The 18,800-nt window shown below is 34.6% G+C and overlaps 1 protein-coding gene across 1 annotated transcript in view; it reads left to right on the top strand.

Annotated features, from left to right (window-relative positions):
* The window catches only part of LOC149799378 (uncharacterized), a 54,388-nt gene extending 41,722 nt beyond the window's left edge, over positions 1 to 12,666 (top strand). The window contains exons 9-11 of the mRNA XM_089958711.1: positions 663 to 741; positions 6,954 to 7,103; positions 11,930 to 12,666. Of these exons, the coding sequence (XP_089814837.1) occupies positions 663 to 741; positions 6,954 to 7,103; positions 11,930 to 12,098 (398 nt within the window). The 3' untranslated portion in view covers positions 12,099 to 12,666. The remainder of the gene's footprint in view (positions 1 to 662; positions 742 to 6,953; positions 7,104 to 11,929) is intronic.
* Positions 12,667 to 18,800: the final 6,134 nt, after the last annotated feature.

Raw genomic sequence — 18,800 nt, 5'->3', positions numbered from 1 at the left:
CTATACAAAGTCCTCATTAGTATTATGTAAAACCCCCAATTATTTGTGTTAATCAGTATGAAGTTTGCTGGTTCTTAAAAAATCCAGTGATTGTATTGCATCGTGGTTAAAGTAGTCTTGGCCTTTTCAAAATGACACATATATTGTAATAATAAATACTGTAAATCTCAATATTTTGGCAACTTGAAGTTTGGGCAGGTGTGTAATTTTATCATTTTAGCAAATGACAGATGGGCAAAAATATTCTTCTTCTGACCTAATGACAGGCAGTATGTATCTGCATGCTATAATATGTGAGCAGTGCCATCTATCAAATCAGTTTCACTTGCTGTATGTCATCTACTTATTATTATGACAGGATTCAGTTCATATCATTTCATTTCCTGACAATATTTGAACATTTAATTAAAACATCCTTAAAATTGTAATATTTTTTCATCTGTTACATATAAATATTTTGAAAAAACTTGATAATGGATTCAGATATGCTGTATGGACATGTGCATTTACCAACACCAGATGTACTGTGTTCATGTTCATTCACACAATTTACAAATTTTGTAAATGTTAACATGCATTGAACTAAGCAGTTGGCATGGTTGCCACATTAATAATTATAATTTTAATTTATTTTGAGCTTAACACATCTTTTGTTGTTTCAGAACCTCTTGAGAAAGAGGAGGAAGACATTGTGGGACCACTGCTGAATGAACCTAAAGCTAACACCAGCAGTCAACTGGAGTGAGTATTTATATGCTTTCTTTTTGTGTGTTGTATGAGAGAGAGTAAACAGTAGATGATAAAATCTGTGCTGGGGTTGAGCTGATATCCAGAATGGTTAAGTATTTATATCCTGCCAGCAAATATTAAAGAAAGATTTTTTTATTGTCTGTTACATATTTTTCTAAAACACGGCATTAAAGAATTTGAAGGTCTTAGTACATCTAGCACATAATGAGTCATCATGCAAGTCATGTCTATTGTTCATGAATATCAATAACATTGGGTACACATAATGAGTACCATTGTCAACATGCAAGTCTTGTTTATTGTTGGTGAATATCATTAACATTACGTACACATAATGTAGCATCACAGGGTGTATGTGATCTTGACTGCCTCTGCAGTTGTAGTTTTCCAGCCCTAGGTGAATTTCAGGGTTTTTCTGTATGGAAGTTAATATAGTCACAGGTCTGAAAGCCAGTCACCAGCAGTTTTATCACCAAGGTAGCTGACATTTCAAGTAGAAAGTGTGGCAGACCAGTCTATTATTTTCAGTAGTACTTAACAGAATTTTTAAGAAATTTTAACACCAGAACTAATCTGAACATTCTTAGATATGTTTTAATTCCGATAGTATCCACACAGAATAAATTGATGCCAGTTACGAGAGTCTGCAGGTCCTTGTTTACCTTACTGAATGCTTATCTGGTAGTTGAGGAGGTTGCAGTTTTATTTGTCAGTGATCCAGTACATTTAGGGGATTGACCAGTCAGCATAAAAGCTTGATATTTTTTCCTGTCACAGAATGATTTGCACTCATTGTCTACTAGTACAGTATGACAGCATAAGTCAAGATGGAGATTTAATTTTGCATGTTATATTTAATCTGTCATATTTATACACACTTTCCTGATGCTCTAATGGGAGGCCACTGAAAGCCATGTTTATGCTGGTCAGTGAATAGGGTCAGTAGCTTCTAGATTTATCGACCTTGTTGACCAGTAATATTTTCCGACTCATGTCTGCCCTTGCTGTATTGTGGTAAAGAAATATGAATTCCGCTTTTGGCACAGACATGTAATATTTCCAGATTTGCTGAAGTCTGCAGAATTCGTTTAACTATTTTTAGCCTTTCTCCAATACTGCTGCAAGGAAGAGCATTTTTGTTGTTGTAGCAATGTCTTGTGAGATAGTATTTCAAATACTTAATGGTAATTTCTTAACTCTTTGACTTAAAATGGGAGGGCTTCAGCGAAACATCTCAATCATGCTGCCTAATGGAATATTTTGGTTTTCTTATAATGTGTAACCAGGTTAACTTTATACCCACTTCTGGAGACCATTGTTACATTAATAGATTATTCAGAGAATTCTCCATTTTGATAGTAGAGGTACATTGCATGCACTTTTTGCGTTATTATATATTTTACTTGTGCCAGTCACCTGTCTATTATTCCCTCCTGCTATTAGTAAATGGAGGTTCAAAATAAAAAGCAACATGATCTCAGTCAGATACTTAAGTCCACTTCTGACAGTTGGTATATCATCCCTCATTTTCTTGGACTATGCATTTCTACACATCTCTTGAGTGCTGAACACTTCATCATTGAAGTCATCTTGGCATTTCTGATGCCATCATGTTCTTTTCTTTGTCTTGTGTGTTATTTTCTCTATAGCCCTTGCTTTATTGTTGTGTATCTTTAACCCTTTTTATCGATTTTTAGGTTTTTGATTACATCACTAGTAGGTGTCATGGTAATAATAACTAATACATTGTTCAGGTTTAATGTTTTAAATCTTATATTCATTTCAGTCTTTCATAATGTATCTAGGTGTTGATAAATGTTGGCCTAAGAAGGCAGCATGGGACACACATACCACCTGTTTAGCAAGCACATTGTGTATTGGGCCAGGAAGAAAGTCATATATCTTTGTCTCATCAGTGCCTGACCAGAATGTGTGTGGAGTCAGCAATGTCAGTTTGCAGTGGGACAAACTGTACACTTATCCCTTCCCACCTTTCATAATAATCCCTCAGATTCTTTGCAGAGTAAGGACTTCAAAAGCCATGGCTCATCCAGATAGCTCCCATGTGGCCCCATTGATCGTGGTTCGAGAATCTCCTCAACCTGTTGATCAGTGATCCCAGAAAATTACTGCTGAGGAGGAATCTGCTGTCATATCTCAAAGGGTCCATTATACACAGCACTCCTCCAAATCTAGACCTTCACTAGGGACTCATGTCAGATGATCTGTCTGCCAGGACCCTCTTTTGACTGAGGTTTATGATGTCAAGTGTAGACTTTTCTGTGATTGGTGCATTAGGAAATACATTGATCCCATTATCTGTTCCCCTTTAGCTACAGTCATAATTTTTGTTGTTTTTTCATCACTTTTCCGTTTTGGTGATAAAGACTGCTCAGGATCAGTTATAGAGCAGCCCTCTTAAAGACACATGGTACTAATTTTATGGGAAAATGGGAACTAACCTGGAAATGGGTGAACATAAAATAGAGTATATGTGGGTTTGGCTGGTCAGGATTGGTTGGTAATGAAAGTTATTTTGTAGGAAAAAGAATCTTTGAGAGCTTAGCCTATTTGTAAATGGAAAAAATTGAGACATTGTTTTCTTTATTTAGTTTCAGTCCTTTAACAGTCTTGAGCTTGGAACACTCATTACTGTGTTAGCACCTACTCTTTGGTGCAGAATTGAAAGTACATGTTTCAGACGCATGTAGGTCCAGAAAATGCAGCGACTCATATCTTTTTCTCCACACAGAAGCTGTCATCCAGGTGGAGTATGGATCATTTGGGTGCTTGCAATAAACATATATGCTGAGTCAATCTAAACGCTCATTGGATTAGATTCGTCTAGTAGACTTTTATTTTCAAAGTCAGCTCAATATCTACGCCTTTTATGGAAGGTATGAAAACCAGCCTAGCATCACAAAAGGCCAATATTGTAGTGGCAAAGCATAACTGCTTCCTGGATGGCCTACCAAACTTTAAACGATATGAAAATTACTATTTTCTCAGAAATTGTGAGTATTAAAATCATTATTTCTTTAATCTGCTGAAAGATGAGATAACACTACGGCATTGATGAACTGTGACCGGGTACTTGCTATTTGCTTTGCCAATCGCATGAGTACACAAATCTAACTACCGACATTTTCAAATGTTGTAGAGAAAAAAAAAAATTAAAAATTTAAATGATAATTGTATACTGGTTGTAATAAAAGAACAAAAATGAAGAATACAAAATTTTCCATATTTATATATTCCAAGAACAACTTCTGGAGTTTTGTTTTATCATGTGACCGTCACGTTGACTTGTGCTCTCTGCTTGATAAATCAGACTGGCGTGATTGCTGGTTTTTACAAAAACTATCTGACTTTCATTTAATATAAATGTACAATAACATTAAAGAGTTTTTGTTGATATCATGTGACTATTGCACTTTCGTTATTGTCATTTGAGATTTTTGAAGTTATGTGACTAGTAATGCAAATGGCAAGTACCAGGTGAGGTTTCATCTATGCGGTAGTTTCGTCTAGTCAGAGGATTAAAGACATAACGATTACAATACTTACCAGGTGTAAGTCGATATAATATAAGTTTAAATTTTCTGTGCCCGCTGTTAATTTCATCCTAGAAAAACCCTGGAAATGACCTGGAAATTTATCTTTAGAAAAGCATGGGAGCCATGCATATTTATGCCCTCCTATCTATATTAAAATCCCCAGTCTGTGTCATATTTATGCCCTCCTATTTATATTAAAATCCCTTGTCTGGATCATATTTATGCCCTCCTATTTATATTAAAATCCCTTGTCTGGATCATATTTATGCCCTCCTATTTATATTAAAATCCCTTGTCTGGATCATATTTATGCCCTCCTATTTATATTAAAATCCCTTGTGTGGATCATAGTTATGCCCTCCTATTTATATTAAAATCCCTTGTCTGGATCATATTTATGCCCTCTGTTTATATTAAAATCCCCAGTCTGAGTTATATTTATACTTGGGATGATCAAGGTCAGTTAGAGCCATAGCATTCTGTCTAAATCACAATGAAAAAGAAAGTCGTAACTGTGTTTTTCTCACTCTAAAAGATACTCCCAATCAATCAGAAGTCACCATCACAAGGTTCATTTTTCTGACTGTTTAAGATCTTATCAGTCTCTCTTTGAGATTGATCTCTCTTTCATGAAAATCAAAGCCCTTGTTGTCAGGGTTACTGCTGTCTTTTATAACCATTCCTCTTTTGATGATGTCATGAAAATCAAGAGTGATCTCACTCCACATCATTTTACCTTTGATCAGTATTATTTTAAAATGAGGATATTTATGCTTACGCCCATTTGTATCAAGCTATTCTCCAGTCGGCAACAGAACATCCTACTGGCAACAGTGGCCAATTCACTTGACAGCTTCTCTTAGGCCATCAGCCTCCCACAGAGCAGTGTAATAACAGCAGGTAATGTATTACTATTAAAATGTCATGGCAGGAAAAGATATAGCAGCACAATAATGACTGACAAGCATATACAATAAAAAGTAGCGCCCCCCTCCAATGCTACTTTTTTTGTTCAAAATCTCAGGTTTATTCTAATGTGATCTAATGTGTTTGTTAGCATTTTGAACCCAAAATCTTTAATGACAATATTATTTAAGGGTTTTCATTTTGATTGGCTTTCTATCTGCCATTAATTACACTGTTTGTGATCTACCTTTTAGCAGATAAGTTGTGATTGGGTCTTACATGCTATGTGATAACATTTTTAAGGGGATTGTAAGTAGAGGATCATTCCATAGAAAGGGGGTGGCAGCAAGTTGTAACTTGGAAATATTGTCTCTGTGCTTTTATGAATTAGGTATTGTCTATACCTCAGAATTTTAATCTCAGATAAACAGGAAATCCTAGAAACATTTTAGAATTTGGTGTGCAAAAACCAAAACTTTTTAAAAATTCAACAAAATAATTTATCTCCCCAGAATAAAAATGACAAAATTAATAATTTAAAAATAACTTATAGTATTGTGAATTAAATCCCTAATAGTTCTAAATGTTCTGTCACAAGTCCAAAATTAATTCATTATTCCAGATGAATTCCAGTTGTGTTTTAATCAGTTCCAATCTTGAATGTGCTGATGTACCAGTAGCCATAGAATAGTGTTTATGTGCTAACAGTCTTGATGTATCATAATGTCTTTAAATGAATTCACAATAATCCCAGAATAGTGATTTAGTCTGAAAGTATTAATGAGCACTTTGTAATTCAAAAGAAAAATTTATATAAATAAATCCTCTAATATTAAAACTAAACACAGCTAAATGACAGATTCCACCTCAGATATTAAGGTAGGGACAAATAACTGATGTAAACAACCTTACTATAAAAACCTAAGACACAATACAATGACTAGGATGAGGGTAAAAAGTTCATTTCCAAAAATATTTCAGTTCTCAACAAGGTCAGGTATGTTACATGTATTTTAATAGAGAACATGGCAAACATCAAGCAGACCAGGAAATTCTGAGGGGAGAACCAATGTCCTGAACTCAAATTCAAGTAAACATGTTTATCTACAAGTAATAATTATCTTAAAATATAATCTACAGTCATAGACAAAAATTAACATTGAAATATGTTGTTTACAAAAAAAATGACATTAGTAGGTCGGCCCAACTCCAACCTCAATTAAGGACAAAGGTCAATTACACAAAACAAATTAAACATACATATCACTAGGTTTTCTGAATAGCACAACTATATTTTTGTATAGAATCAGCAGATATAACTAGTTCCAGAAATATGCACATAAGAAACTATTGAGCAGCAAGATTACAAGCAAATAAACAATATTGGTTTCTGCATAGTCATTTTAGTTCAAAACTGCACATCTTGACCAAATAAAAAGGTCATTGAGACCAGTAATGCACTGCCATTGCTTACCTAGAGGGTGGGCATGTTATGTGTTATTCATGGAAATTTTGTTATATATAGGAAAGCTAATTTATTTTGTCTTTCCTGCAAAACATAGGCAATATACAAGTTAAACATATCATCTCTCTGCACTAGGCTGACTAATAGTTAAGATTTCCATTTGGTACTTTCCGAAGTCATAATCGGCGGTAAGTAATATGTTTCACACAGTCTTTGCTTTCTCTGGTTGATCCATCTTGTCGTTTTGCTTATCACAGATTTTGTGTATTTTGCAGTTATGGAAAGGCCTTGCTGCCAGGAGAAGGTGCTGCTATGGCAGCATATATTGCAGAAGGCAAAAGAATCCCCAGAAGAGGTGAGATCGGTCTAACATCATCTGAGATTGCAGACTACGAATCAACTGGATATGTCATGAGTGGTAGCAGGTATGTTGATTTAATACAGATTTCCAACATGGAAACAGTATGAAAATTTCATTAACCTGTATATATCAAGGATTTTCTTGGACCATTTGGGGGGCCAAAATATGGATCCCATTTTGAATCCAAATTGCATCTGATTTTCAAAATGTTAACTTCACTATTTCCAGTTCAAAGGATACACTTGTCTTTTAAAATTAAAATTATTATTTGTGCAAATTAAAATGCAAACAAAAGACCAAAAGTAGTCTTTTTATTCTCCTTCATTTAACACTCCATATGCAGCTTGGACACAGTTTTCCCATATTCCATGACAAAGTTTTGGAAAATCCCTGCCATGATGCTTTTTGAGTTCACTTTAATTAAAGAATTCCCATAATCCAGTTAAATACCACCAGCTGTTAGTCAGTTGATGTTTATTCATAATAACAGTAGGCATATTGCCAGTCCAGTCAGTTGCTGTTTATTCATAATAACAGTGGGCATATTGTCAGTCCAGTCAGTTGATGTTTATTCATAATAACAGTGGGCATATTGTCAGTCCAGTCAGCTGATGTTTATTCATAATAACAGTGGGTATATTGTAAGTCCAGTCAGTTGATGTTTATTCATAATAACAGTGGGCATATTGTCAGTCCAGTCAGTTGATGTTTATTCATAATAACAGTGGGCATATTGTCAGTCCAGTCAGTTGATGTTTATTCATAATAACAGTGGGCATATTGTCAGTCCAGTCAGCTGATGTTTATTCATAATAACAGTGGGTATATTGTAAGTCCAGTCAGTTGATGTATATTCCTAATAACTGGGGGCATATTGTCAGTCCAATATTATGCAATCAGATTAACATTAGCAATTAACTTCGGCTGCTGCTTGAACCCAGACCATCTGGAAAGATAAAAACAAACTTTCTGTATAAATCTCTCTCTCTCTCTCTCTCTCTCTCTCTCTCTCTCTCTCTATATATATATATATATATATATGTATGTGTGTGTGTGTGTGTGTACACACTTTAATAGTAGTATGCTATTATTATTTTCTCCATGTCAATATAGGTGGCTACCCATATACTGCATGTCCTTCAGTTTAATCTTTCACTGTGATACTGTCAACAGTGTATTGATTACATCTTGAAATGTCAGATTTTGCTTTACAGTGTAATATTGTAATGCTGTTGTACCTTTAAGCATTGGTGACTTCAGTTTTTTTCTTCTCACTGGTATTTTTGTTTGCTTTTCTCTTTATAACCTGTTCCCTAATTACATTAATGTTCAGAATATAAGCTGGCTACCTCTTGAATCCAGCCCAACAAAAGAATATAAAATACCTCTTTTCCAACTAGATCATAATGACAAAGGGTAATAACCCTTGCCCATTACCTCCTCTTTCATGCACCCTTTACAAATGAAATTGCTAGCTCAGTTGAATCCCTTTCCAGTCCACTTGATCAAAAGATCAGAATCGCAGGTAAGATGTCATTCCTGAGTCATCAGTGAAACGATGGTTGGCTCATGATAGGAATTCCTCTGGAAAAGCTCCATCCAGAAGTTACTGTATGTTTGAACACCAATATATATTGCTGGGCAGTCTACCTCTTGCAGGTCTTCAAGACTGCCAACAGCATAAGGGGACCAGAAGATATGTCTATGGAAATCAACCATTTAGAAATGAAAGCTATAATTAATGGTTTCATTTCTGGCAAAATTAACTCTGAGGGACAGTTGTCCAAATCATATCAAACTACTTGGTGGTGGTCACTTAAAGCAAGGGGAAATCAAATCACCCAACCTTTGCTTGCTGGTTTGGCAATTCCTGTGTTGGTGCTTCCAGCTCAACATTGCTGTACAAATCGGACATATTCCTTGTAGACTCAGTGTCCTGTCAAGAAAGGGTCAGACCATTTATACTAAATCCCTTCACTAATGGGTCTTTTTTGGATTTGCACACTTTTGGGGGTGACCAGTAATCAATCTTTTTGTGACAAGCTCGAGAAGGTTGACTATTTGTGCCATTGCAGATGCTTCTATTATTTCTTGTATATTGCAACATTGCATGTGAAAGTGAGTCTCAGAAAGATTACTTTAATTTCATGGGCTGAAATCTTCATGAAAGTAAATCTGAAACTTCCAGGTATGCTAAATGTATGCCCTACCTCAGCTACAGTGCTAAGGCCCATTCAGTGAACCCTTCGACATTTCTGCCCAGCCATTATTCTAGCTGGCCAGCCTGTCTTCGCAAACTGTATTGGTTGCCATTCCACTAATTCAGTCTTCAGAGGTCCAATTATCATGGCTTATCCTTTAGTACAGGAGCCAGGATATGACCATAGACAATACCACTTCTTCCATACTACATGATATCATAAACCAGTATGAAACGTATGCCAGAAGAAGACATTCCCCCATATTGAATGCAGGCAAAAACCTTGATCAGCTTATTAAGTACAATGCTACAAGTGAGATCCAATGCTACAAGTGAGGGAACAGAAATTAGCTTAAGAGTTGCATTAGTAGAAATTTATCCTGAAATAAGAAGAAACCTTGTTTTTTCTTGTCCTTAGCCTGTCAAATCATGGTAATAGACTCTATTCCACTAACCTGCCAACAATCTGCCTGTAGGCATGAGGCTTGTTCACATTTATCAGGATTGAATCAAAATAGTTCCTGAAAATTAATGTCTGAGCCAAGTGGTTTTAAAGGCCATCTGACTGTTTTCATTCATTTCATTAATTCAGCCCCCATCACTTTCATTGTCTCGTTCCATGACTGACATCTCAAAGCACCAAGCAGTTATCAACTTGAGTTGGATCAGCAGCTGAGTAGTCACACCAGTGTTCAGAATTGGGACAGCATGGTTGGTCTGGCTTTATGTGAAGAAGAACAAATTTGCAATCAATACAGGCATGACCAGGCATGCCTACTTTCATATTCCTATACATCTGGCTTCTTGCAGGTTCCTTCCTTTTGCATTATAAGGAACCATGTACAAGTTTTACACATTATTGTTTGGACTTTATGTCAGCTCACGGGCTGTCAAGAAATCCATCAGTTGTGTCACAAACTGCTTCAGATTTTATGGCAAACAGACTGCTTTCCTCATGTAATCAAAAACTGCTCATCCACTATACTGCTCATCCACTATCTCTTCTTTAGACCCTTTGAGAGAGTTGACACACTAAGACCCAGTTCATGCTCTCATAAAGCTGCATAAAATCAACAGAAGACTTTTGTGATGCTATACAGTCCTCTTCCTCTCTCTGAAGATCTGAAGGCGAGGCATAACTCCCAAAGTCAGGGCCTTTTGGTTTACGTGGATGATTCATTCAACATACTCTCACATGTCGCTGATATGCCCTTTGGAAACTTCTTCTCATAAGATTAGCAAGACTTGCTTTTGAGCACAGCATTTTGATTGAAAACTGTTTTGGCCTTCAGCTGACATGTACAGTCATGCTACTCTTCTATCTTCATTGATCTAGAATCACAAGAAATTAAACTGGTTCTGGTGTATCTGCTGGCAGCTGCCCAAATGATCTTACTGGAATCAGTTAAAAGCAGCATAACCATATTATGGGTATTCATAGCTGTCTCTGAATTTGCCTGGATATTTTTTTTTTGGGGGGGGAGAGTATAAGAAAACTCCACTTGCTTCTCATTACTTTTTCTTTGAGGCCTCACAATTTCTTAATACTAGCTTATCTCTAGTTTTAAAGAGGGTGGTGTTATCCTTTGAGGCCTTACAATTTCTTATACTAGCTTATCTCTTGTTTTAAAGAGAGTGGTGTTATCCTTTGAGGCCTCACAATTTCTTAAACTAGCTTATCTCTTGTTTTAAAGAGAGTGGTTTTATCCTTTGAGGCCTCACAATTTCTTATACTAGCTTATCTCTTGTTTTAAAGAGAGTGGTGTTATCCTTTACACAGGGCCTCTGAAGGATAACCATGGTTTAGGGTAGGATGTTTATGCTATTTGTTCTGATCTTACCCATTCTAATGACATTAATTTGTTCAGGTAGAGCTTTAATTGAGAAAGGATAATTATGTTTCTCCAAGAAAATTGACCAGACTGCTTTATGATTAAGTCATTCCACACATACTTGCCAAGCATCCTTGTTGGTGTATGGTGTCTTGGTTACTTCCCATCTGGAGTGTTGGATTCAAGAGGTAGCTGAAAATAATTCCTATTGTTAATGTGATATGATATTGCCAAAGAAACAATTTATGATAAAAATGTTCTTACTCAAGTTATTTGAGCTGTGCTCCATTCAGAATCTAGGTTTTGCACCCAACAGTTCAAACTTTTAGAGAAAAAAAACTTTGAAGATAAAGTTATTTTGCAAATACGAAAAATTTATAAATAAAAAGTGTTCTAAACTTTAGAGAATTATACAATCAGAGACAAGTAAACAGCCCATATTTTAAGCAGATATTTGAGGTTATAATGTGTAAAACCTTATTAATAAATGTTACATATTCTGAAGAATTATACATAATACCATTGGTTTTTTTATACCAAAATTAAGTTGAAACTTAGTTAAGAGAATGTTCTGTTTAATATTAGTTTAATGTATTTTTTGACTGATGCAAAAATTTACAGTCACACTATAGATATTATGCATTATGTGTTTCTGTTTACTATATAAAATGTATTTTTCTGCATAGATACATATTAAGTAATGCATGTTAACTGTCACACCATTGATTTATTGTCAGTTTTATAGTTATTGAAAATATATTTTCCTGCATGGGTATGCATGTGTTAATTGACATGCCCAAATCATATAGAGTAGAAATATGTGTGTTTATAATTGTCATTTTTTTCCTTTGTCTGTAGACATCGACGAATGGAAGCTGTGCGTCTGCGTAAAGAAAACCAGATATACAGTGCCGATGAGAAGAGAGCATTGGCAAATTTTAACCACGAGGAGAGGACAAAGAGAGAGATGAAAATCTTGACACAATTGAAGGAAATGGTTAGGAAGAAAATGGAGGCTAAAAAGTGAGAAAAAATTGTGCAAGGTTTAAACATGAAATGGATTAACCTGAAGTCTATGAACACTCATCAGCTGCAAAGAAGGATATGTTCAGAACAAATTTCCTGGAAAATAATTCATTTTTGATTGAGTCTGTCTTTGTGGAAGCTCCATTTGACAATTGTCTGTGCATATGTTCATCCAAACATCTGTCATTATGTCATTGCATACCATGAATTGAGGCCATTGTTAAAGTCTTTTTACACTTTCCTTGAAGGTATGTGTTTTTAGCAAAATAAATTTAGTGGTACCAAAAATGCAGCTTATTGATAATTTGGACCTTTGGTTAATTTGAATAAATATAGAAGAAACACATATTAGGTGCAAAGAAATGTTCATTCTTAACAGGGGAAACTTAATCAGTTTTTTGGTTTAGATGTCGGCAGAGGGAATTATGAAAAATTAGGGTTGGTGATCATCAGTTGAAACTTTCATAAGTTTCTGATTCTGATGTTCTTTCTTAGGCCCAGGCATCAGGCCTTTATACATGCTGTTGTAAATACATTGTAAATATACAATAAAGTCTGTAAATAATGAAGTATGTTGCTTTTGTTCTGTGGCATACTTTGGACAAAAAAAACTGTTTTTATTTTTCTTTGGAATCTTATTTAATTTAACCACTTTTCTTTAGGTTCATGTGCTCCACATTGCCAAGGTCGTTATGGATGGAATCACAAGAGTTACCTCTCTATACTAACATCCTAGAGATGAGGGCCATAGTAAATGCATTTCATTTAGGGAAGAACCAAATATATGGAAAGGTAGTCCTCTCGAAGTCAGACATTTTTGTAGTGGTTGCCTATCTCCTCAAATAAAATCACCAGATCTATGCATACTAGTTTAGTCAGACTAAATGTCATAATCATTTCATTGTTAAGAATGGGTCAGACCCTTCACACAAAACCATCCAGCCACCAACAGTTTTTCTGCATATTTGTGCACCTGGAGGCTGCCTGATGATAAATCTGTTTTCAATGAGATAGAATAACTGCCAGCCTTCATCTCACCAGTACTGGAGAATGAAGCATGGGCCATAGATGCGCTGTCACTTATTTTCCTTGTATAAAAAATAATTCAAAAAGTAGGGGCCGAAATGCAAAGTGATTATGATAGGCATTTTCAGGTGGGACAAACCCTGACTGAATGGTCTGCTCGATAAATAAAATTTTATTTTAAAAAAACTCCTTGTTCCACAATATTACATGAGCACATGTATTTTCAAAAAACATAATGGAATTAATCTTTTTGAATCCAAGTACATGTAATTTGAAATAACTCCAAACCAAGCAATTTGAAATAACTCCAAACAGCACAACATATAACTAACAGTTTAACAGCTCAGCTTCTGCTGAGATTAATTCTCCAAAACATGGGTTATATGGGCTTTCTAAAACATAAACAAGGGTCACATGATCATCTTCTAGACGTTTATAGAAGCAAGTACTTGTAACAGATCACGTTTATCCAGCGTGACCCTGACGAAAACCAATCATTTTTACTCTTAGAAATAAAAAAATAAAAAATTGTTTATATATTAAAGACAAAGTCCCATCATGACCTTGGAAACAATGAATCATTTTAAAATAAAATAGAACTATGTTTATAAAGGTTGCTACAAATTCTGAAACAAGGTCAGGATTTAGATCAACACCTGGTGTTTATAAACTGACAGTCAAGGTCAAACTATTTTCTGAAAAAATTATCATCTCCAGTGAATAAATTTGCATTATAATATCATGTAATGAAAAATAATTTTTTTTAAAAACTGACAAACAATTAAATTGAAATAAATATATATATTAAATCAGATATAATTAAATCAAATATACATAACAATATTGAATATAAACTGGAAAGACGATTATTTTTCATCTTTTCTTGATTACTGGATCCAATAGGTAGCAGAGCAAATTCTTAATGTTAATATTATCATGTGAATATTCTAGGACAAGCACAATTTAATTATTTACTTTAAAAATGTTTGTTATTTATCAGTACACGCATTGTTGTCAAATATAACTCTTTTAGACCTTTTTTCTCAAAATGGACCGCCTCATTTTTATTTCTTATAAGGTACAGTTTATTTTCATTTTGTTGGCGATGATTTAACACCTTACATTGTGTGAGATTGTACAAAACACTTCTGCAGCTTTTAGAAAAGCATCACCTGTTATTCATATAAAATGAATGTTTACGATATATTTGTATTTGTAAAACACTTTTACCCCACTGCAGATAAAAGAAAGTTGACATCTGAAAATTCTGGATTTTTTTGTGAAACAAAAACAAAAATGGCAAAATCTGATGGCATGAAGATCTAATCAGGTTTTCTACAATAAAGTCGAAGTGCAAAAGTTCCAATATTTCTTTTTTACAATATGGATAAATTATGTTAAGGTATAAAAATAATTAATCGGGTTATCCATATGCTAATAGACTTTACCAGGACGGACATACATACATGTGAATGAACAGACCAAATTCAAATGCTCTTGCTGCAAGCAGCAAGTACATGAAATATATTTTCAGGATAATTTATTAAAGACTATGAAAATGTGATTTCTTGTTCTATTTCAAAGATTGGGATTTTATATTTTATTATTGAAGAATACTTGGAATGATTTTAAAATGCAAATAGAATATGATGATTACTTTAACAATTAACTTGGTACAATTTGACCAGGTTGTACAGAAGACACTGTTGCATTGAGAGCTTTTAAGTTTCCACAAATTATGCCAACCTGCCATACAATTTTGGTTGCTATTAAAAAAAATAGCAAATTCTTGAATAACTTCTTGCAAATTATTTGACAGAATATAACCAAATTTTCTTAAACACCTTTTAGATCAATATGTTAAATAATAATGTTGCTATTGTTACTGAAAATACAAAAACATTTATTATATGGCTTAAAACATTTTAACAAAAAATGCCGATAAATATGAAGGAAGGTGTAGATATTAGAGGAACCTTATAAGAGTTGTTTCCATAGCATCTTAAATAAACAGGATATAAGAAATTTAAACACAAAGTATCCTACTGACCCAGATATCTTTGCCGGATGATTTTGTATTTGGCTGTTAGGCAGATTTCTTTGTCAGCTGATTTTGCATTTGGCTATCAAGCAGATTTCTTTGCCAGTTGATTTTGCATTTGGCTGTTAGCCAGATTTCTTGGCCAGCAGATTTTGCATTTGGCTATCAGGCAGATTTCTTGGCCAGCTGATTTTGCATTTGGCTATTAGGCAGATTTCAGCCAGATGAGCGGTCTTAGGCCCACCTTTGCCTTTTGCTTTTACTGTATCTATAGCAACACTGAAGCACAGCTGCAAACTTAATAGTGTATATTCTTCCAGATTAGGTAACTAACAGATGATATTCTGTTCATTTTACCTGGACAATGGGCAACCTTGCTATTTTTCTTATATGCGACCACCAAAATTGACCATTTTGAACAAGGCTCTCTCAAGCAGAATCAATCTTTTAATTACAAATATAAATTCTAACAGAAAGTCTGATTTGCATTCTGTTTATCGTTACGCAGAACCTGTTTAACTGTATGTAATGCCTTGTTGATGTGACCTTGATTTTGAATCACACGACTTGAAAATCAACAAGTTTCTTCTTTCATATATGCAAGCTGGTCAGACATGTTTGGCAGTCATGCTAGCAGGCAATTCACGAACTCTGGACTAGGTATCTGTCACAAAACCATTTTCACCTCTCCTAAAATGGTAAGAAGGGTGAGTTCTGTGTGCTTTTTCAGTGACACGTAGACCATTGATGTTTAGGATTACAAATGGGGATTTTAATTAACGCCTATCGCTAAACAATGTGACAATTATTGGACAGTATTACAACTATTGTATTTGTGGATATGGCAGTAAACCTACTTTTGTGTAAATTAGTACAACAGCAATATATAATGTGCACTTTACTCGTGCGTATCACAAAAGTGAGCTTATAGTATTGGTTCTATTTTTGTTTTTGAAAACATTCAATCAGCATATCCCAGACCCTTTTCACATGTTAGAAATATCCATTACAACTCAGAAAATGCAAAATTGAAATAATAATAATAATAACAATAATGATAATAATAATAATAATAGTAATAATAATTACTATTATTATTATTATTAGCATCAGCATTATTATTGTTATTGTTGTTGTGATTATTATTATTATGATTATTATTAACCCTTGACCAAATGATCTATGCTAATAGGTTTCCTGTACATAACAGCGATACAATCCAACTCGTATCAAGGAATACATCAGTCTGTGTATAATTAATGAAAGGGGCACCAACTTTGTTAATCCGAAATAGTGTCTTGTTGTTTTTATCATTGCCATTGGTCAGATTCTCGAGAGATTCCAGAAGTTTAAATACGGTTCATTAGACATGTCTAAGCAGTTGGTACAATTAAAGAAATTGGTATATATGTGTTCAGGGAACATTCGAAATTTGATTATTTTGGAGGCAAAAAATACATTGAACCAAGACCTTATAAACATGCTGTTTCAACTGGACTAAGACGTGAGTTAAAAACCATTAAAAGTATTTGTTTATAACTGATGGACTTAACGGTACTTTTCCCTATTTACTGACTTAAGTCCAAAAATAAAAGTAATCTTCTGAGAAGCAGTTATGAGTTTCATATGAAATTACTTTCATCATAATATAATGGTTTGGCAGGTAAATAAACTATGAAATGGCACTCTGAATGAATTCTTCAGTCACAAAAATCAACTCACTAACCCAATGGCGTGACTTGACATTTAGGCATCCTCCCAGCTCCTCTTGGATAAATTCAGAAATGGACCCTCCAGTGTAATAAAACTTGAGATTTGGGGCTACCCTTCTTGAATCCCCTTCCCCCTCCCCAGCATTGCAGGGGCCACGGTACGGTTGGTATGTCTTTGCATTTATCCACTAGTCTTATCTGATAAAGGGCTGCTTGAAACGTAAACAAATAAGGATTTTGCGACTTGCTTTAAAACTTCTTCTACCTACAAATGCTGCTACTAATATCAGAAATTAACTTGTGGCTATTTCATGGCCATCTAAATATCCTTCTTCTTTTCGAGTTATCAGATCGTTTTGACATCACATTGGATCTCTTCTCTGAACACACTCAGAGACTTGAAAAGAGGAAACGGTTACCATATCCGTGTATGAGAAACATCGATTATCTATAAATGGTACAGTATTGTAAGTGCGAACGAGAATAAGACATACATGTTCTATAAATGCAAATGAATCGACATTGTCTCTTGAAGAAAAGGAGGTATATGTTTCATACAGTTCGGGGTGTACGATCCGGAGGCAGGTAGGTCTAGTCAAATTACATTTAATTTCACATTTCAGACTTTCAATATTTACTTTTATTATGCTGTTAATTTAATTTTTATTGTCAGGGTTGATATAACCTTGATATTTAGTCAGAAGTGGCATACGAGGAAGACAGAATGAGAAATATAGAAATCAGATATATCTATTAGACAAACTTTTCTCATCTTTTTCAAGGAGCCAGTATTTGTTACTGCTGAAAAAAATAAGACACGAGAAACCTTAGTTGTTCGACTTTTGTCTGATTTAGCATAGAGCATATATATAGCACAGATAGAGTATATATATATAGATTTAGCGTAGACAGAGCATAGATTTAGCATAGAAAGAACATATATAGAGCATAGAAAGAACATATATAGAGCATAGAATGATCATGTATAGAGCATAGAAAGAACATGTATAGAGCATAGAAAGAACAAATATAGAGCATAGCCACCACGATAGCCCGGCATGGAATAATTGTCTGCTAATGAAAGACAGTGCAGCAAACAATACCCCCAGTTCAGTCTTGCTATAGTGGAGTAGACAAAAAACACAAAGTCGGTCAACTGCAAGGGTAAAACAACCACGAACTACCAAGCCGGACAGCCTGGGTTTACGTTGAGAATGTAATGGAATGGAGCTGTCTAAGGATATACTTCAAGGGGTTGGCGTGCAAACACCATGCAAACAAATTAATGTACCTCGTGGCTATAGCAATCTGCCTGCCTGTTCAGCATCATACTGCAGAGACTTGAAATTGATAACAAAGAATTGATGCTTCCCGATAAGGTCACTAGCAAACGATGTTCTGTCCGTTTTGCATCAACGATGGGCAACCTGGAAGTTTCTCTTATATGCGGCCATCAAAACTGACCATTGTGAACAAGACACACTGAGGCAAAGTCAACTTACAAATTATAATTATAGATACTAGGAGAAAGCTGGTTTGCGTTCTGTTGATGTATGTATCTTTTGTAACAGTATATTAAGATTCAATGAATTTATTCCAGCTTTTAAACACCATATAATCTCAACGGTCAGTCAGTCTGCACATCACAAATATGGCTGCTGATGACGTCGTTTGGAATGTATTGATTCTGGTTATTTAGTAGATTGAATCGGCATTAACTCCATAAAAACTATAGTCGGAAATGATCTTGTAATTTTGTTTAGATTATCTTTAGTTTATGTTGCTATTGTGTTGGTGACTAATAGAAATTAAGTGGTTGACTATCCTTTTCGAATTTGAAGTAGGTCTTTTACACAGACAGTTGAGATTTCTGGAGTGTTTTTGAGATAGTTCATTTGAATGATATTAAATGATTTTTTTTTCA

The sequence above is a fragment of the Sinohyriopsis cumingii genome, chromosome 5 (genome assembly GCF_028554795.1).
Source record: "Sinohyriopsis cumingii isolate HCF-2022 chromosome 5, ASM2855479v2, whole genome shotgun sequence".
Taxonomy (NCBI): domain Eukaryota; kingdom Metazoa; phylum Mollusca; class Bivalvia; order Unionida; family Unionidae; genus Sinohyriopsis; species Sinohyriopsis cumingii.
The sequence above is the reverse complement of the archived record's forward strand: the minus strand, read 5'-3'. Positions and strand labels throughout refer to the sequence as shown.